Source organism: Haliotis rufescens, unplaced genomic scaffold (assembly GCF_023055435.1).
Source record: "Haliotis rufescens isolate VD_foot unplaced genomic scaffold, xgHalRufe1.0.p SCAF_1, whole genome shotgun sequence".
NCBI classification, from domain to species: Eukaryota; Metazoa; Mollusca; class Gastropoda; order Lepetellida; family Haliotidae; genus Haliotis; species Haliotis rufescens.
Window position 1 is genome coordinate 83,595,378 of NW_025963779.1, and position 22,026 is coordinate 83,617,403.

Here is a 22,026-nt window from a genome sequence, read left to right on the forward strand (position 1 = left end):
CGTCTCAGGCGCCGCAATCCGCTTTTCAGAGTTGCCTTCCCTAGACGTGCCAGAAACCTATGATCGTGGCTTTGATATGTTTCTGGGTATGTCAGCACCTACTTCTGCACCATGACCGTGGAATATATTTATTTTATGAAAAAAATAATCTAGAAATGCATACAAAAGCAAGTCTAGCCAGTTCAAGCTAGCTCTATTCCTTCTGTTGTTAAATCGCAATTACAGAAAATGAAGTTATTATATATACCTTTAGAAGTTCAGCTTGGTTATGGAACTCTTCCATCTTTGGGACAAGTCCTCGTAATCTGGAACTTGGTGTAGATCCATCTCCTAGTGCATGATGGGCTTGTTTCTGCCCCTCAAAGGTGAGGTAGTCCCCTCCGCTGAGCCCCTTCTCAACTACACACTCACTCACTCTAGTTTATGAACGAAATAAAGGTTTGGGGATTGGTGAATTTTATTATTTGTAAACGCTGAAAGCCATCACATGATTTGTGGATCAACATTTTCGCAGTATGATGATTTGTAGTGTGTCCATCAGCGGGACATATAAGGGCACACTACCTCTGAAAGGTACGTACTTCACATCTGTGTAGCTGTGGTGCTCTGACGTAGTACTTCGCACAGTTCTGCTATTTTAGTGTGCTTGGTCAACCGATTGTTCGTAAACAACAGATCTGTCGCAATTGCATTCACCTGAGATGTCTAAGCTTGAAATAATGTATCGATTTATGATGTCCATCATTTCATTGCTTTTTACATGAACAAAAACAATGGTTTTCATATCACGGGTGTGGCCCTCGGGGGTGGAATTTGTCGCTTCGTTTTAATAAAAATCGCAATTTTCATGTTTTTCAAGCCTCTCTATGGTTGGTACACACACGGAAAATCAGAATAAAATTGTCGTCCAATTTGACATAAAAAAAACTCGAACAAAGGTATATTTTACACCTAATGTTAACATGAGAGTATTGGAAATAATTCAATGTATATTTCACTTTTCCCCAATGGACAGACACACAGGTAGATTGTTTATTTAGATTTCACCTTATAAACGGCAATATTAGTAACAGGTTAACACGTACTCAACATGTGTACACATGCCATTCTAGTAGAATTTTGATATATACAGTATAAAACAATACCTTTCTCCACATGATAGTAAAACAATATATGTTTATATAAGCAAGTACATAAACCACCAAATGAACATTTTAAATATGCGCTTTAAGTGTGTCGTCATTCTTACATATCCCATACTTACAAATAACTAGACTTACTTAAAGCAGAACTAATTAATTAACTGAGATTAATTCTAACTATTTATGTGGGAATGACATTTGATTTCTTATCCTCTTTACATTTTTATAAACTGCAAACCTGGCATGTTTTTGACAAATTGAGATATCTACGACGATGTATGCACAATTTAGTAAAACATTTAAATTGAGAAAACTGAATATTTTCGTAAGAAGAAATTACACATTTATGTTGCTTTCGTGAGCAAATGGTTCATTGGTTGAATATATACTGGTATAAAGTTAAACAATATGTAATCCTATTGTATCTGAGTAGATCAACTTTTTTACTATTACCTTCGTTATGGATTGGTCCCTTACCACAACAGGTAAGTCTCATATGCTTCGACAAGCTTTCTCTTTTCCACTGTCTAGCAATTAGGGTATCTGGCAAATGTTTGTTTGGTGTTTGTTTGTTTGTTTGTTTGTTGTGTAACGCCGCACTCAGCAATATTCCAGCTATATAACGGCGGTCTGTAAATAATCGAGTCTGGACCAGACAATCCAGTGATTGATATTATGAGCATCGATCCACGCAATTGGGATACGATTACATACATCAACCAAGTCAGTAAACCTGGCCACCCGATCCCGTTAGTAGCCTCTTACGACAAGCATAGTCGCCTTTTACGGCAAGCATTGGTTTCTGTAGACCTATTCTTCACGGGTGGGGTATGACCGACGGAAATGGGATTTAAAAAATGAAATCTTCACAAATTGGGGGGAAAAGTAATTTTGTCTCAGGTTTAACCCAAACAGGTAGTTCGCTGGATATGTTGGGTGTATGTTTTAATGCAGTGACCGAAAAATATCCTGTCTCTAAAGTAACTAACCCCTCTCCCTCAGAGGTTAATTATATTGAATGATCGGTCTCTAACTCTTCAGGTGGCACGGGTGGCCCAGTCGTCTAAGGCGCCGCGATTCGCTGTCCAGAGTTGCGTCCCTTGGGTACGCCAGAAACCTATGATTGGGGGTTCGAATCCCGGTTCGTCCTGATTATGTTTCTAGGTTTGTCAGCACCATACCCGTGCTCGTGGGTTTCACCGAAGTGGTAAACATCTGAGACCTGCATCAGTTGGGGCTTTCCTCCCACATTAAGCTGACACGCCGTTATATAACTGGAATAGTGTTAAAAGCGGCGTTAAACCCAACTCACTCACTCCAACTCTTCATGGGAAGATCTCACCTACATACCACAACATATATTCACAGTGCGTGGACAGCGGGGATTCACCACAGCTTCCTTCCACTCCACTCGATGCCCAGTGATCGACACCACACCGCCTGGCACAGTAGGCGACCCGTCACTGAAGGTCACCGCTTATGTATAAACCATGTGAATTATAATAAAGTTGACTATACAATCATAGGGATATGAGAAATTTCACACACTCGCGAAAACCATCCCGTTACCGAACACATATAGTTGTGGGATATAAATTGTTTAGGAGAAAGCCAACCGGAAGTACATTCTCGCTTCCGAGCTCTTTATGTTATATCCGTTTAGTCAGATGTACATTTATAACTCTTGTTAAAATATGCATCAGTTAGAACAGATACAATGGAATAATTTCTGAAATGAATATGAACTTTTGATAAAGGATCGTGTCAAACGAGTGAATACAAGAGTTCTCAAGTTTCAAGATCGATGTACTTTTTCAATTAATTCAAGTCGTATCTGAAACAACTTTAACTGGTAAATTCGTCCTTGAAACTTAATGACATTCACAGATTGCGGAAATTGCATGAATTGAGTACCTGCGTCACACATTAACGCAACACTTCAAAGTGCTTTCGTGTTTCACCGCCATATGCACGATCCCGTCCCAAATATTATGACCTTTATCTTAAAATCAGTGCATTTGACGTCCTGCTTTAAGTGATAGCACATGGCGGGGTACTGATCATTAAAACAACAATATGTTCTCTGGTATGATAGCCCTGATTAACGCCCCCCCCCCCCCCCCCCTCTTGCATGAGTAAATAACCCCCTCGCTCCACTAATGAACATTGGAATACGACCGCTAATGACTTTACAACCCAGGAACATCCGCTCCCATTTTCCGCATCCCCCTCTACATGTCTGAGGTTTACATCCCTCCTCTCAGTGTGATTCACGAGTTTCGGAAAGGAAAACGTGGGTCGCACTTTAACACGGCATTGTGCAGCAGTATATATTGACCGGAGTCAGTCTGAAGATAGCCCTTGGGAGTTTAGTGATTGCTGCTCAATGCAGAACCGTGGAAAAAAGATTTACCCAAAATCGGAGCATGAACTACAGCTCGAATATTACAACCGTGGGAATGCTGTTACAGCTGAAGAGTTGAACCAGTATCCAAGGGAGACCACTGCTGCTCTTTCCGGAGAATATTCTTAAGAACCAGATACTTGGTATTCTCTGTTAATTGGTTCTAACGGTTCCATAAATCCTGCCAATCGTGTGTGATGCTAGAGAGTTCTGCTGCTGTTTACAAACCCACGGCACTGTTACAGACATAAACGTCTGCAGACATCATGGGAGGGATCGCTGGGAGTGACATCACGTTCAGATGAAAGATACTTGGAACATTTGGGAATAACACGTTTTCTTTGACTGGTTAAGTAAATATTCAACATTTAAATATTACAAAGATGTCCACCACCGGTGTGATAGTGACTGTGTATATGTGCATCATTGTTGGAACAGTGGAGTTCTCCGGCGTCACCTTGGGTAAGTGTACATCGTTATTTAACTTTTACTGTCATTTGCTAAAACTATCAAACACGTCTAATAGTTCATTTTAAAAATCAATCGATGAGGATAAAAAAATGAAAATAAACAGTCCTGCGTAATGTAGTCATTTTCTCATCAGTGTTTTTTTATAATAAATATAAGCCCACGTATTATTACTTATTAGTATGATTACTCTACGCACGATATAGCGTATTGGTTTATGTTTCCATTGATTTATCTGAAACCACCTGTTTTTGTGGTACACACTTATCGGTTCATTTATTCATCACACGAGGAAGTATTTTCAATTAACACGTTTCCCGACACCTTTCGGAATTACGTAAATATTCTAAGATACAAGCATGAATTACGATGTGTGAGATTTTGCAACAAACAATCATATAATCTCAGTGTATACACACACGTGGATATCTATCAGCTTGAGTAGAAACACAAGGCGGAAGCTGTCTGTGGTATTTAACGCTCGCGACGTGCAGCACGGACACAGCAGGAACGGTACATGACGCTTAATACATGGAAGGGAGATAAACGCTTAGCGGGGTGAATTGCCAATGAAGATATCGAAGCTCATAAGATCACGTGTAAACGGTTAAACAAGCACGGGACTGAGGTTAACTTTACACTAATTAAGAGCATACAGTGTTAACGCGCTGCACAGTTAATGAAGTAAACACTAATGTGCACGATTAGTTAGGTAAAATTTTAGCAGTCCTTTTAATTATTTTTTTTCCATGACGTATGTTTTATATCATATGATACCTGGTAAAAATTGAAAAAAACTACTTTTAGAATAATGTCGTCGGGTGAAATGAAAAAAGTTAAACATAAGAAGTATTATTCTTACTACTAGTAGTAGTAGTAGTAGTGGTGGTAGTGGTAATAGCAGTATGAGTAGTTGTAGAAGTATGTTTGTTGTTTAAAATCACTCCAACATCTTTAATGTTTAATGTCTTAACGTCAAGTCTTTCTAAATGAGACCACGAACCTATATAACAAGTCCGTGATGAGACTAAGCGCTCACCCACCCCTCGTATTTTCAACATTTGTGAATTTCGTGACGGGAGATTCAGAAATCAAGTAATTTAAAAAGTTAAATTCAACCTGAAGATAATCATGGTCACTGATACCACAAGTTACTATTCTAATACAACTTCTTCAAAACACAATAAAGGTGGATATATTCGCCATATGGGACTGATGTTGTGTTGGCCTTTCCATACGGTATTTCAGCTGCCAAGTTCCCGGATGTAGACGCTCCCCAACTCAACATCACCTACTACATCGGGAACGACGCCGAACTGTACTGCACTGTCGCCAACCTGGGCCGGAACACGGTAAGTGAACCTTCGTATTCCTGGAGACATCATCAGCTGAAGAAACGTTTATCTTTGTGGCCAGTTTGGTAGTGAAGTAGCAATTATTCTGTAGCAGGCAATAAATTTGTCCAGGATGGCAGTATTCCTTTAGTAAATAGTGAATAGATAGAAGGTGATTGTCCCGGATATCAGTTTTCCTGTCATAAAGAGTGAATAGATAGAAGGTGATTGTCCCGGATATCAGTTTTCAAATAGTAAATGGTGAAAAGATGGAATGTAATTGTCCCGGATATCAGTTTTCCTACAGTAAATAGTGAATAGATAGGTGATTGTCACGTATATCAGTTTTCCTTTTGTAAACAGTGAATAGATAGAAGGTGATTGTCCCTGATATCAGTTTTCCTGTCATAAAGAGGGAATAGATAGAAGGTGATTGTCCCTGATATCAGTTTTCCTGTCATAAAGAGGGCATAGATAGAAGGTGATTGTCCCTGATATCAGTTTTCCTGTCATAAAGAGGGAATAGATAGAAGGTGATTGTCCCGGATATCAGTTTTCAAATAGTAAATAGTGAATAGATAGAATGTAATTGTCCCGGATATCAGTTTTCCTACAGTAAATAGTGAATAGATAGGTGATAGTCACGGATATCAGTTTTCCTTTTGTAAACAGTGAATAGATAGAAGGTGATTGTCCCTGATAACAGTTTTCCTGTCATAAAGAGGGAATAGATAGAAGGTGGTTGTCCCGGATATCAGTTTTCAAATAGTAAATAGTGAATAGATAGAAGGTGATTGTCCCTGATATCAGTTTTCCTGTCATAAAGAGGGAATAGATAGAAGGTGATTGTCCCTGATATCAGTTTTCAAATAGTAAATGGTGAATAGATAGCAGGTGATTGTTCCGGATATCAGTTTTCAAATAGTAAATGGTGAATAGATAGAAGGTGATTGTCCCTGATATCAGTTTTCAAATAGTAAATAGTGAATAGATAGAATGTAATTGTCCCGGATATCAGTTTTCCTACAGTAAATAGTGAAAAGATAGCAGGTGATTGTCTCGGATATCAGGTTTCCTATCGTAAACAGTTAATAGATAGTCGGGTGAATGTCCAGGCCAGCAGTTTTCTAATAGTAAATGGTGAATAGATAGAAGGTGATTGTCCCTGATATCAGTTTTCTAATAGTAAATGGTGAATAGATAGAAGGGTGATCGTCCATTATTCCTGTAACGTAGAGTGAACAGACAGTAGGGTTAATATCCAGAATACAAATATTCAGTGAATATATCAATAACAGTGACTACTTAGAGGGATAGTGTTCGGGGTGACAGTCCTGTAATAAATAGTAGTACTACGAATATAGAAGGTGAAATTGTCCATTTAGGCATTCGTTCGACTGTATAAAGTAATGAACCAGCTGTATGCTATCTCCGTCTGTGCTGCAGGTGACTTGGCGGCGGCTGTCGGATCCGGTCCCTATCTCAGTGGGAACCGCCAAGTTTACCCCGTCCAAGAAATACCGGGTTGCTCATGAACCTGCGACCCAGAGGTGGACACTGTACATCAAGAAACTGGACACGTCGGACGCCGGGGAGTACGAGTGTCGTGTCACTGGACACGATGAACTGTCGCAGACCATCACGCTCATTATGCCAGGTAGGTGGTTGCAGACTCGGTCACTCATTATGTCAGGTGGGTGGCATCTTCCCGAGGCAAGAGAGTTAACTGACTTTAAAAGTCCAGTTTCCACCCTTGCCGAACTTGGCAGGAATTCCTGGGCTCGATCGTAGCGCCACCAGTGGCTATTACGAGTTATGTCCTTTCTATGCCTCTCCTTTGGACCAATCAGATTCAACCTCTCGTATCACTTGCATTTGCTTCAAACAAAACGGTGGCGCCCAGTCAAGACGATCTGATCGATAATCAAGATCTATATAGTGATAAAACTAGTCTTATATCGCGAAGTGCATCAAATCACGCGATCACCTTGATTAAAAACATGAAAATCCTGCAGTCGACCGAAATCTGCATGACACTTTACGAACCGGATTTCGATTTCGGTGCGCGATTTTGATTGGACTATGCATAGACTCGTTAGTCCAGCCAAAATGTAACTCCATAATACCAGCCTAGTTGTGCAAGGGTGGAAACTGGACTTTTATAGTCAGTTAACTCACTTGCCTCGCGAAGATGGGTGGGTGTTCGCAGACTCCGTAACTTATTAAGCCAGGTGGGTGGTCGCAGACTCCGTCACTCATTATGCCAGGTAGGTGGTTGCAGACTCCGTCACTCATTATGCCAGGTGGGTGGTCGCAGACTCCGTCACTCATTATGCCAGGTGGGTGGTCGCAGACTCCGTCACTCATTATGCCAGGTGGGTGGTCGCAGACTCCGTCACTCATTATGCCAGGTGGGTGTTCGCAGACTCAGTCACTCATTATGCCAGGTGGGTGGTCGCAGACTCCGTCAGTCATTATGCCAGGTGGGTGGTCGCAGACTCCGTCAGTCATTATGCCAGGTGGGTGGTCGCAGACTCCGTCACTCATTATGCCAGGTGGGTGGTCGCAGACTCCGTCACTCATTATGCCAGGTGGGTGGTCGCAGACTCCGTCACTCATTATGCCAGGTGGGTGGTTGCAGACTCCGTCACTCATTATGCCAGGTGGGTGGTCGAAGACTCCGTCACTTATTATGCCAGGTGGGTGGTCGCAGACCATCCCTCTCATTATGCCAGGTGAGTGGTCGCAGACCATCCCTCTCATTATGCCAGGTGGGTGGTCGCAGACTCCGTCAGTCATTATGCCAGGTGGGTGGTCGCAGACTCCGTCAGTCATTATGCCAGGTGGGTGGTCGCAGACTCCGTCACTCATTATGCCAGGTGGGTGGTCGCAGACTCCGTCACTCATTATGCCAGGTGGGTGGTCGCAGACTCCGTCACTCATTATGCCAGGTGGGTGGTTGCAGACTCCGTCACTCATTATGCCAGGTGGGTGGTCGAAGACTCCGTCACTTATTATGCCAGGTGGGTGGTCGCAGACCATCCCTCTCATTATGCCAGGTGAGTGGTCGCAGACCATCCCTCTCATTATGCCAGGTGGGTGGTCGCAGACTCCGTCAGTCATTATGCCAGGTGGGTGGTCGCAGACTCCGTCAGTCATTATGCCAGGTGGGTGGTTGCAGACTCCGTCACTTATTATGCCAGGTGGGTGGTCGCAGACTCCGTCACTTATTATGCCAGGTGAGTGGTTGCAGGTGGATGGTTTCAACAAAGACGTTTCTGGTCGTAACATTGTTCTTTCGGTTGATTTAATGAGCATGCTGTGGTGCATGGATGTTAATGGTGATGGATGTTTGGTTGTTGTTTAACCCTGCGCTCATCAACATTCCACTTGAATGACGGTGGTCCGACAATACTCGAGTCTGACAATCCAGTGAATGAAATTATGAGAAACGATCGATCCTCGCCGTCGCGGTACGATATGACAGACAATCAACCAAGTCACCGAGCCTGTCGAACCGTTCCATTAATTCGACCACTGACTGACTGATATAGAAGATTTAACGTGCGCTTTCCGACTGCAGCGTATTTCGCACACGGGCCTGGCCAGACCATTTAGTGTATTCCGAGAAGGGTTAAAGTGGTGTGTGCAACACAAGAGGGGGCTTTTAGGGGTTGCTTATATCGATTTTTTGAAATTTTAAAATTTGGAATAAATGCCGAGGTGGGTGGAGGAGGGAACTAAGGGAGCCGGGTGAGGTGGGTGTTTGTATGTTTATTGCATTTTGGATTTGTAGATTAATTAGTTTTTAGATGCGCTTAATTAGGCCTGTTTTGATTAGGAATACGCCTAGGGCCTTGAAGTTTTCTAGTTTATTTTGAGGGTTTAGTATTTCATCTAGAGTAGGAACCTTATTTAGATTGAGGTTGGTTTGTAGTGTGGTTCGACCAGCAGAAGTTGCCTTTATATATGTGGCATGGTGACGGCAAGGGGCTTTCCATCATTTTTAAAATCCTCTCACAGATATTTTTACTGCCTACAACATAGGAGCCCCTGGAGCCCCTATTACGAGAGTCGGGTGCTTGCCAAACGCCGCAGTTTAAACGTAATATTTATAGTTTCAACGCTTAATTTGTACCCTTGGATTCATATATGATTTAAGGGGACATGCATATATACTGCGCCTTTTTTAAATCAGGCGACCACTTGTCTTGGACTACTAGGTAAAGAGGTTTTACTGTTTCAATGACTCGCACTGCTTGTACGTTAACGTCCATGCCTGTCTCTAGGAAACGGCGGCACCCACATCGAGGCTACAGAGAGTATCCTGAAAGTAGACGTTGGAGAGACGGTACTCATGCCGTGCAATGTTAAAAACCTGAAGAAACACAAGGTGAGGCAACGGTTTCTACGCAGGAAATATTATCTACGCGAAATAGGTACCAGCAGTAAAGGACCCACAATTTAATATTCTGGATTTTTAAACATTAAAATTATTTTGTTGATAATAACTGATAAAAGTATTTAATAGACATGTGTGTATTTTTGTAAATGTGATATATTTATATGGTGGAAGTATTTCCAACGTAAGGTTCAAGAGAACTGTGTGACTTTTGTGATGAGTGGTGTATCTGAAAATGAAACATCTGGTATTTTGGTGACCGTTCTGTACATAAATACAACTTGTTATCAATATAGAGTTAAAGGTATCCTCTTGTCATGGGATATATGTGGGTTGTGTCTGAAAACAAATAACCACATGTTGATGTTTATATTACTACTGTGGAAAACACACTTCACTGCGACAGGATGCTTATTTTTGTAACTTAAAAGTAGAAACTAATTAAGTATTATTGAGATGCTTAGCTGGTAGTCTGTGAGGTATGGTGACCTCTTTAAACTCTAGTTAACACCAGTAACTCTCAGATACCAACGTAAATCCTGGCAATCAACATTGTCGACGGAGCATTGGTATAATCAGAGACCATATACCGATATATGGTCTCTGGTATAATCGACATCGTTTAAGATCAATGGACTTTTCCCCGAAGAGTTACCTCCCTTCCATTGTTGCGCGTCAAGCTCCTTGGCTGCGCGTAGCGAATTACTATTATACACATTTCATCACGTGGAGGCCTTAACTGACGGACATAGGGTTAAAGGCACATAAGTAACAATGTCCATTGACGCTTCAGTAATTATTCGCTTTGTAATATGATTTGTGATTAGGTTCAGGCCTCGGGTTAGCCTTGACAAGTGATACTGTAAAACGTGACACAAGTGCATCCGTCAAACAGAGCAAACGTTGCCATACGTTGATAAATTCACAGAACCTTTAAATTATATTTTCATATGGATCATAACCACATTATTATTTGTATTAGGGACCGCCTCCGTGGTGTAGTGGATTGAGCGTCTGCTCGGAGAGCGGAAGGTCGGTGGTTCGATCCCCTAGCCGGCCGTTTCGTAGCAAAAGACGTTAAACGATGGTACTTGTTGTTACCATGCCTGGCGTTCGACATTAAGGGAATAAAACAAGGACTGGTCGGCTCGGAGTCAGTATACTGTGTTTGAGTGGGGTAGTCATGTTAAACTGCGGCATGGTTGGATAGCACTATAAAATCGGCATTAGTCCGGACTAGTACAAGCAGCCACACACGCACACAAACACACACGCACGAACGCACGCACGCACGCAAGCACGCAAGCACGCACGCACACACACACGAACACACACACACACACGTGTATGCGCGTCGTTATATATCTTGAACGCGACGTTAAACCCTATTTCACCTCAGCTCAAGATTTTACAACTTTGTGACCAACAGTGTAGCAAGGGCTTGAAATGTACTTCCTATAACGCCAATACGTTTTTTGGTCCGTTATTATGCACGTCGCTATATAAGTACAATAGTTATGAACGCGACAGTAAACCTCATTTCCCTCACACTTGATTAAGGCTATTAAATATGAGAGTTGCATCAATCGGGAGCCCAATGATCAGTGCTTTCGCATATCAAGGTTTTAATCTCAACATGCAAGCACAATAATAAACCATACTTGACTTGACTGAGCAAATACTAACAGTGGTGGTGTACACACCATGTACACTTGTACAGTACAGTAGTCAGGACCCCGTTAGTGCGGACACCCCACAATCCGGACGTGATCTATAAGGATCGTTCATAGTCGATTAATACTATGTCTACCTATGATTTTTTCAAACACCAATTTGTTCATTCGGATGATTTGACTGCGAACGAAACCGTCCGTATTTACGGGGTTATACTGTAAACCAACTATTAATGATCGCAAATTGTCCTTTGAACCATGATTGACGGCAATGTGTTCCAGTAAACTGATAGTCTCCCCCCTTTACTTGTTCAGGTGTTGTGGGTAGGAGAGAGGGGTGGGGTGTTGGCGTACAGGAAGAAGGTCCTCTCCAGTGACAGCCGTCTCCGCATCCATCACACTACGCGGGAAGAATGGAGTCTCCGCATCAGGAACGTCAAGGACAGCGACTTCGGCACATATACATGCATCGTCAACACCAACCCAGTCCTCACTCGCACCTTCACACTAAGAAGCAAAGGTACTGTCAGGTCATAGCGTGAAAGGCCAGTTTAGTAGCCGAGTGGTGAAAACGTCAGCTCGTCACGCCCAAGGCCCGGGTTCGATTCCCCAGATGGGGGCAAATGGAGCCCGTGTATGGTGTTCCCCGCCGTGAGTTTGACGGAACTTTGCTTAAAGCGTCGTAAACCTCAACTCACTCACTCATGGAGTGATACACAAACTTAGCTTGGCATAGTACCCTGGCGATGTTTAGCATCTGGGCAGTGGGCAGTCTGCTCGATATCCAACACAGCATGCAATCCGCCGTGACGTAGCTCGACGCTGCTGCCCAGAGATAAAGCAACCTGTACACGCACGCACTCATTCACTTATTCCCTCTTTAACTCACTCTTTCAAGACTGTATAATGCTATATTCTGTTCAAGTGGAGTAAGCTGTTTTCATTGGCATTTTATACCCCTTTATTTCTACAGTGTGTTTAGTGCATGCTCTGTATGGGGCACGTGTGACCCGGCTGTCGCAGGCACAACGATTTTTGTAAAAGTTACGTCCCTTACCCTGGATAGGATACGCTGATCGTGTTTTAAAAACCATATCCCTTTTGTAGGTTTTTGCCAAGTAGGTAAACGTGTTCCTTTGTCCCTCGGCTTATATGACCCTCAAACGCCGATATGTAACTGTAAAACTGTTCGCGCTTAGCCCAACTCACCCCGTCACTCCTCAACAGACGTTATTGCTAAGTACATATCCCAGTTGTGTCTGCAGTAAGGGATTTTATTAACGTTTGTTCCAGGTCCTCAAAAGCAAGCTCCCGTACTCGTTACCAATAACCACGTCAGTACGGTGAATGTCAAGGAAGGAAGCCCCGCGACCTTGGCCTGTAACTTCAGGGGTCACCCTTCCCCCAAGATCAGCTGGAGTGCACGTGTAATGGTCGGGGGCAAGAGGGTCAAGAAAAGTAAGTATGGGCTAAAAAAAAATATATTAAGGTATTACATTAATATAATCATAAAAAACTATTTCTTTCGTAACTAATATTCGTCTGGACAGGTTTGACGTAAGTGTGTACTTCGTGGTGCTGTCACACAGTCATAGTTGCCATTAGTTTATTGCCCATGCACTTACAGTAAAGTACGGTTATAACGAACTCTAAGGGACTACTAATTTTAGTTCGTTATAACCGTAGTTCGTTATAAGCATATATACAGTATAACAACAGCAAATAGTCGGGACCCAAAAGTAAGTTCGTTATATCCGTCAGTTCGTTATAAGCGTGTTCGTTATAACCGTTCGTAATTCAATCGCTACCTTCTCCGCAGATCTGGGAGTGCTTGGTACGACGTATAAGATTCCCAGTGCCAGACCGGAGGACGGCGGCAACTACACATGCACAGGCAGGAACGGCGTCTACCCCACCGGCAGAGGCAGGGTCAAGCTGGTCGTGGAAGGTGGGTACCAGTATGTTACTCATTGACGGACGTATTGTATGTAACAGATGAAAGTTCATTTTGGCGTCATTTTGCAGTTTAAAACGTTTTTTGTTAACATATGATAGCCATTTTACTTTATACCCAGCATCATTGGTCTATATTGAATGCACGTCCTTATGCCAGGAAATGAGTGTCAACCAAGCGAAGTGCCATATCAAATCGGCACAGGCTCGAACTGTTAACCCCCTGGATGCCAGAGGGACATATATGTCCCTCCTCTACAACCCTCACTTTGAAGTCGAATAAAATTCAAAATACATCACCCACACAACAACACTTTACAGTTTTGAATAAGGTGGGAAATTCCCTGTCCTGTGATATCATCCACTGGCATTTTAGGCCAAGCAAAAGTACTGAACATGACCTCTGAAAATGAGGTACATCGTAAATGTCGCCATTTTTTACACATTACTAAATTAACACTCACGGCGTTATTTACAGCATGTTTTGAAATCTAAATTTCGGATATTTACTCGGAGAAATGAATTTCAAAAATAGCATATTAGTTATCACGGGTATCTGTATTTTATGAAATCACCAATGATCATTCAAAAACGTCTCCGATAACCCTAGAATCGTTTAGAATGTTTTGGGAAAAACGAAAACACGAACGCCCAAGTGAACTTTCCACCATATTGGATAGTGTTTACAAAATCACGTTTCAGGTACACCGGTTATGAGACGCCTGTAACATCACGTATATTTCAAACTTATCTGCAATACCTACATCCTTGAATTCCTCATACATTTTAGAATCAAATGACCAGTGGTCTTTGTCACCAATACAAAGTGGCTAGATGAAATCAAGCAAAATAACTTAGGTGTGAAAACGAACGCTGTGCTCGAAAAACTGCACATGGTTGAAATGTAAACAAAGCAAAATTCAGATTTTACACAGTGTAGCATATTCTCCTATTTTGAGCTATCCATTCGTCTATTCGTTCAATATATTGGCTCAACATTTTCAGAACATGCATGGGAAGAGAATCGTAGGAAGAAGTACGGAATTTCAAATAGATACATTGCAATGATTAGATATTTTCAACAGAAGTTGTCAACGTTACCGTTCTGGTTGACGCCATGACTGACGCAAAATCACGCACAACGACAACGGTATTTATCGGAATTTCTGACTATTTCCGTTTGTTTCTATGAAAATTATGACAACAAATAACAGTACATAGATTGTCAGAATGTTTCTGATTACTTACATGTCACATTTATGTTTATACGATCCCTGAATCAACGAAAGTCCCCTCGTACAATCCCGCGTACTGTTGAAAGTGTACACGCCATTTTGTAAAAGTGGGTCACAGGTAGTGATGTCATACGTCAACATTGTTGTACATATTTGGTCATTTCTTTGAGGTGAAGGTCCTTGAATGAGAGTGCACACGATCACTGTATCATGCTGTTTACAGTTTCAGTTATGGTGTATATTTTGCATGTCTTTTATACATTTTTTCACACAATTAATTTCACTTTGGATATTTGTCAATGTTCAAAATGAAATCATACGTACATATAGGCCACAACATGCATGAAGGAACCTTTGATAATCTCCTGTTTGTTTGTTCGAACATTGTTTACATAACAATGTGATAGGTTTATAGTGTCGACTACGATATTTCTTTCCTTTGGACAAGTGTTACAAGATGAAGTGTAAATGTAACTGCAGAATGTACATATTTCTTGGGATGTGTAATAAGTCAATATTATAAGTTCATATAACCAATGTCCATGAACAGCCGTTTCATTTTATTTTATAACTAAAACTGAATATATTACTTTAACAAAATGGATGATATGTTTCGGTAAAATATATGCACACATTTCTGAAATGTCTTAGTCTTGGATTTGTCTTTTATGTCGTTGGATACAAAGAACAGTGATATCTAACGATTCACCAGGTGCGCGTTAGTCACAAACAATTTACGAATTAATCCTCTCGTTTTGCATTATATAATCAATGGTTACATTATTGTTTCAATATTGTGATCACAGGATAGTAAACAGTTTACTTTATTTCTCCAGGAACTGTAAAATGTATAAAAATAAAACCCATGCCAGGTACCCCGTTGGTTCAAACGTATACGATTACCCTGATAATTCTATACCAATAGAGCTTTCTTTGCATCTTTAATTGTGTAAGAAAAAATAGCATAATCATGAACAAATATATGTCCAATATTGAATATAATTGTGGTTGTTTTGAAATATTCTTTTGGGAATTTCATTACGTAAATTGATGCCAAACAGGTGCGTGTCTTGTCCAATTAAGATACTCGATAAACGTTCTAATTGTTTACATATTCAAGACATTATTTACTTGGTGAGAGCAGTCATTTTATGTTGTGTCGAAAAAGCGTCAAATTCAGTTCCACACATCGAGATTTTCCATACCATGAACGAAAATTAGGGGAGATATATATTAATCAAAATACCAGTGTCGTCTTTTTCCGACGTTATCCAAGACATAAAACCAGCCATGACGTCAAAAGGTATCGTGTTATTTTTAGGGTATTTCATAACATTTGGTGATAAGGCTTGTGCTCCATTAATAATGATGCAACATTAGTCAAATTACACTTACACAATCAGGAGAATGTTGGAATCTAAGGACAAAGTTATAGGTTAGATAAGGCCATCCATTTCTCTATTACCTCCTTTTTATGAAGTACGATTTCATCATTTCTGATGGGTATATTTTATAACTAAACGTGTACAGTTTCAATATTGATATTTGTGTTGGAATAGTTTGGTTCCTCCTGAACAAAACACCAAGAAAATATATTGTCCTTACCCACAGTTAATTCTCACCAAGTGACCTGAGTTACAACAAACTAGAGCTAAGCATAGCGGAGTTATGCCCCCTTTTCTTTGTACGTGTGTAACCTCTCTGTCACCTTTTGACGTCATAGAGAAAAATCAGTTTTCGTCATTTACGGCATGCTATTTTTGGAATTAAATGTATGTCGTTATACATACGCATATAACCCCATTTGATATGTAGTTATGTCGTTCAGATATTAGGCAGTATTTTGTTCGCTCACAGTTTCCGTAAAGCTTCTTAATTAAAAAAATTGTCGCACAGTACTTTTATCGGTGTACGATAAAAAGCGGAGAAATTTACTGTTTTTCAACGCAGAATAAATTCTCGGACAACACTTAGGAGTGTCTTTTTTAAAAACCGGTTTGATATTTACAGTTAAATTTACACTATCAAATAAGAAATTTAATATTCTCCACCTCTGCGTAATTGTATTGCCAGAGATAGATCCAGTGCCGCGTGAGCGCAATTCTCGCACAACCTTCACTTTTCCGATCTTAGGAAAATGTGCGTCAGAAAAAAAACTCGGCATCCAGAGGGTTAATTCTTTTTACAGGCCGCCGTGAACATCCACTGCATCGAGTTTGATGAAGTCGGCTGGCCTGAAAAGTGAAACTCGCTGCTCAGGACCAGTCACTTCCAAATCGAAACCGTCAATGTGGGATTTGCATCAAAATGTAAATATGAATTGCAGATTATGTAATGAATTTAATGAGACTGCAAAACACATTGTCAGTGGATGCCCAGCTTTAGTATAAACACAGTATCTTAAGCGACAGGATGGAGTGGCTTGATCCTTTTATGACCGTCTTCGCCTTGCTTGTTGTTTTGACTCAGTTGTCCGCCCTTGGTACGACCCAGAATATGTAGAGGGCGTCATGGAAAATGATAATCATACATTTCTTTGGAATAGGCCCGTATACATCCTCAGACATCTGATCTTGTCAAGAAATCGGATCTTGTATTTTTTGATAAATTCAATCATGTCCCTAATGTGATTGACATGGGAACGAGCAGAACCTCGTTTACGAGATGTCACACTTGCATCCCATGTACAAGTTGTCCGACTCCCCATTGTTCTCGGTGTCTTAGGCTTGGAACCTCACAATCTTTTCACTGATGTTATGAGAGTACCCAGGTTTGCTACCAGGAATACAGCCCTTCTGACAATCTGGGTAATGCAGAAGGCTGCAGTGTTGTGGAGTCTTCACATTCTCCGAAAGGTTCTGGGTGGGTTCGACTATGCAGGATGAAGTCCCATTCGCTGTCTGGGCTGCGTGTAGAAGGGCAAGAGTCTTGAGCTGATGATGAGCCTAACCAGTCTAACTGTGCCAGGATCACCCAAATTAATATAAAAGGTTGTGGTAACTGACCGGGTGATAATAATGCATGCAATGTTTTCAGCGCATTTGGGCAGTTTTGAACTGAAAAGTGCGCGATCAAATTCATAATATGTGTATCCAAAATATGTATTTCCATTGCAGCAAACCCCACGACCCCTGCCCCGCGGACAACACCAGCCACGCCCACTGGTCCGGGTATGTATCACGTGATTCACAGCTTCCACACACCATGTAGTTAGTGTACTGAGTCAGAAAGTATGATGAATTAGGAAACAAAACTGCAGCCACAAAACAGCGGTGTAAACAAAACTTCACACAATGTCCAATCAGCATAAGTCATACCCGGGTTGAGGGGCGGTCGGGTAGCCTCGTGGTTAAAGCGTTCGCTCGTCACGCCGAAGGCCTGGGTTCGATTCCCGACATGGGTACAATCTGGAAGCCCATTTCTGGTGTCCCCAGCCGTGATTTTGCTGGAATGCTAAAAGCGGCGTAAAACCATACTCATCCACTCACTTTTATCCGGGTTGCCCAGTCGTCTAAGGCGCTGCAATTCGATGTGCAGAGTTGCGTCCCTTGGGCAAGCCAGAAACCAATGATTTTGGGATCGAATCCAGGTTCTCCCCGATTGTGTTTCAGGGTTTGTCAGCAACATACCCGTGCTCGTTGGTTACAGTGGTCAACGTCGGAGACCCGCACCACTTCGGTTTTTACTCCCACATCAAGCTGACACGCCGTTATATAACTGTAATACTGCTCAAAGACGCGTTAGACCCAACTCCCCAAACACCCACTGACTCACTCTCTCACTCACTCATTTTCAATGGTGTACTTTCTTTGCACCCGGCCCTTATCTCAGGACCTCGTGACTAGAACAGGTCTTCAGCAACCCATGCTTGCCGTAAGTGGCGACTATGCTTGTCGTAAGAGGCGACTAACGGGATCGGGGGGTCAGGCTCGCTGACTTGGTTGATGTATGTCATCGTATCCCAATTGCGTGGATCGATGACCATGATATCAATATCTGGATTGTCTGGTCCAGACACGATTATTTACAGACCGCCGTCATATAGCTGGAATATTGCTGAGTGCGGCGTTAAACAACAAACAAACCAAACCAAACCTTATCTCAGTGTTTGCAATGTTTTTGCGATCATACCATGCTTGCAATGATATAATGATTGGGTTGTCAGGCTCGATCCCGTCGATATGCGAGGTTGCTCATGTTTTCAATCACTTGTTTGCATTAATCAGAATCGATTATTTACTGACCGCAGTAAAATACTTCTGACATTTATAAAATATTCGTTCACTTCACAATTCTTACCACGATTAATAATCACAATTTTATCACTGTCTGTCTGTTGTGCAGCGAGACCAATCGTCTACATTGAGGACGAACAGGTAATGACGAGCAAAGGAAGCATTGCCTATCTCGTGTGTCACAGCGTGGGTAACCCAGCCCCCCAGATGCATTGGACACGCCACAGAAACAAGCTGTCTAACAGTTTCAAACACCGGACAAGCAACACCAGTAACGGTCTCTATCGTCAAAGGTCCGAGCTGCGGATCATGCATCTGGAGAGCAATGACTATGGGGAATATGAATGTTTTGCCCACAACAACAGAGGAAACGTGAATACAAGTGTTAGACTCGTTGGTAAGTCGTAGTTAATGACGTCAGGTTTCTCTGATGAGTCAGACGTCGCTGTGCGCAGTTGCCTCCCTTAGCCGTGTCTCGCGCAAGCTCCTTCCCAGCGCGTGACACCCTCGTTACACTCTCAGTAAGAGCTCCGCGAACGGACTATCGCTGTGAGGAGCTTGTGTCTCGCGGGCTCGAATGCGTGTCGTTCCACAAAGCGATCGTAGCTTTGCGACTGTCGTAAGTCTTGTGAAAGTATGAGAGTTACGATCACCTTAGCGCTACGATCGCTTTGTCTAACAGGGCCCAGTTTGATCAGGATATTCGTCCACCAACATACCCATGCGTGTTAGCGTCACAAGGCCATGAGGGGCGGTCGGGTAGCCTAGTGGTTAAAGGGCAAGTTCACACGGAAATGAACCTAATTTTCTTGTACTTTTTCCACATTAAAAGTGTTAACCTAGTAGTGTCATAGACAAAAATATAAAAATATCACAATTAATTAACATATGTTTTGCATTAAAACGATTTATATTTTTCACATTTACCAAGTGTTCTATTTTCATAACAAAAACACCATGGATTATGCCCCTTGCAATATGACGTCATTGGTGCCAATTGATAAACATTATGACGTTATCATGCTATGTTAGAGCCGCTTCACGTGGTGTAGGTACAGCTGTGTGATTCTAGCGTCTCAGATGCCAGCCAGCATAGTGTTATGCTGAGTCACCACTGCGCCGGAGTGTGTCGTAGGCCATGTTGTTTTACCGAAAACTGGTACTTGATATCTTTTGCGTTGAGAATAGACAGGGATCCAGTTGAATTGGCACCAATTACGTCATAATCTAAGGGGGATAACTCAAGCCTGTTTAGCTCGAAAAACGAAGGCCTCATAACGGCATATCATTTTCACACTATTGTGAGCTTCCTACTTTCACTGTGAAAAAAATGAGTTTACATTTTCAAACACAGATATTAACTAATTCTAAAATTGCGTTTTGTTTAGAAAAAGAAAGAAAGTGATTTTAGCGTGTACACTTCCCCTTTAAAGCGTTCGATCGTCACGCCGAAGACCCGGGTTCGATTCCCGACGTGGGTACAATGTGTGAAGCCCATTTCTGGTATCCCCCGCCGTGATATTGCTGGAATATTGCTAAAAGCGGCGTAAAACCATACTCACTCACTCACTCACAAGGCCATGAACGTTTCAGCTACACATGTTTAAGCTTTATGCGCCGTCATGTAACTGAAATAATGTCCAAAAATATTAATGTACTAAGAAATGTATATATATCATGTGTACCGTATTTTGTGAACCGTGTATGCCCTCCAAAATAATCGTCCATTGGTGCTGGTTTTCCTCGGCCATTACGTTTCATTGTCTACCATGTATGAGCTTGGGGGAAGCACGATGAAAGAAAAATATAAAGCAAATTCAAATTTTCTAAATAAAAGTATCCGATTGTCTTTCTACTACACCTTACATCATGCACTGAGGTCAATTCAATAACAAGTAGTTGTTGTTTTTTGTTTATGTTTGTTTGATTGTGCGTTTGTTTACGTTTTGGTGGAGGTTGTCGTAAAACAAGCACTTATTGCACAGTGCACATATCACAAATCAGGTGAAGTTAAGCAACGTCGGTCTCGGAGAGTAGTTGGATGGGTGACCACGTTCAGCAGCTTGACTCTTGAGAGTTTCTAGGGCTTCGGTCCTGCCCCACACTGAAGCACATGTATCACATGTGGTGTCTCCTTAGTCAAGTGACTTTGGTTGAAATGTGCCTCTGTTGACCCAGCAGTGAGTGGGTACCCGGTAGGATGAGATGGTAATGTGGCTGTTAACCTTCTAGCGTCTCACAGGCAGCTTGGGTTGTATACTCCCCAGGGAGCTGAGAATAAAAATCGAGTGTTCACTGATCCATTGACCGGGGTAATAATAGTGTAGCGCTATGAGCATCCACTTGGTGAATGGAATCTGGCGCATTATAAATGCAATTATTATTTTTATTATTATTATTATTATTATTATAATTATTATTATTATTATTATTATTATTATTATTATAATCTATGTCATTTTTCATGTTTGTCTCTTTAAGATGTATCCGCTTCTTTCCAGAACCTTCAAAATAAGTGCCAGTTCTGGCAGGATGTCGAGACAGTGACAACGAATCTGAATCACTGGAGGTTATTACCATAAAGCTGTACAAAGACGTTCTCTCTGAAGACAAACCAATCAGGTCGATGCCCAGGGTGGACAAAACGTGTTCTAAGAGATACTTGGGCAGGGCCAGTCGATGTGTAGATGACTATGAAACCTACTGTTCGTGGACGCCGAGTGGCCCATATGCTCCACGGTTTCCATTTATTGTGTGTTTATTATTTAAAGTTTTGAGAGAAATATTCTCGCCCATGACATGTCTCACGTCTTCTGTGAGACACTTTGATGTTGTCAGAAACGCCACCTCAGCGTGTTGTTCGTAACATACCAGCCTCTTTTTGTATCCGAGAATTTAATAAAAGAAAGTAAAAAACATTCTAATTTCATTATCGACGAATGATGGAAGAATAACATTTTTCATGTTTCGATGTAATAAGATTTTTTCTTGACCAAAAGTGTTCTATTGACATAGAACAACGGCAATAATTTGGGGTTTAAGGTTTAGAGTGCCCTCATTTTCAATCCTTCATCCAGACATTCGCACTCGTAGAGGATATAATGTCTTCATAACAGATGGCTCTGCCGTTTGATGGTGATCTGGTGAGGTCATCCAAACAAATGGTGATGCTGATTCCCA

At 41.7% G+C, this 22,026-nt stretch overlaps 1 protein-coding gene across 1 annotated transcript; it reads left to right on the forward strand.

Moving 5' to 3' along the window:
• Nucleotides 1-3,366: 3,366 nt before the first annotated feature.
• LOC124136924 (basement membrane-specific heparan sulfate proteoglycan core protein-like) lies at nt 3,367-21,764 on the forward strand. The gene is made up of 10 exons (XM_048402525.1): nt 3,367-4,008; nt 5,263-5,366; nt 6,795-7,005; nt 9,638-9,741; nt 11,739-11,943; nt 12,717-12,881; nt 13,243-13,371; nt 17,728-17,781; nt 18,956-19,243; nt 21,348-21,764. Exons 1-10 carry the CDS (start codon nt 3,930-3,932, stop codon nt 21,359-21,361), a joined length of 1,353 nt encoding a protein of 450 aa, XP_048258482.1. The 5' UTR covers nt 3,367-3,929; the 3' UTR covers nt 21,362-21,764.
• The last annotated feature ends 262 nt before the right edge of the window (nt 21,765-22,026 follow it).

Coding starts and splice junctions, on each gene's coding strand:
- LOC124136924 (XM_048402525.1), top strand. CDS start 3,930: ATGTCCACCACCGGTGTGATAGTGACTGTGTATATGTGCATCATTGTT. Junction 7,006..9,637: donor CATCACGCTCATTATGCCAG/GTAGGTGGTTGC, acceptor GCCTGTCTCTAG/GAAACGGCGGCACCCACATC. Junction 11,944..12,716: donor CTTCACACTAAGAAGCAAAG/GTACTGTCAGGT, acceptor CGTTTGTTCCAG/GTCCTCAAAAGCAAGCTCCC.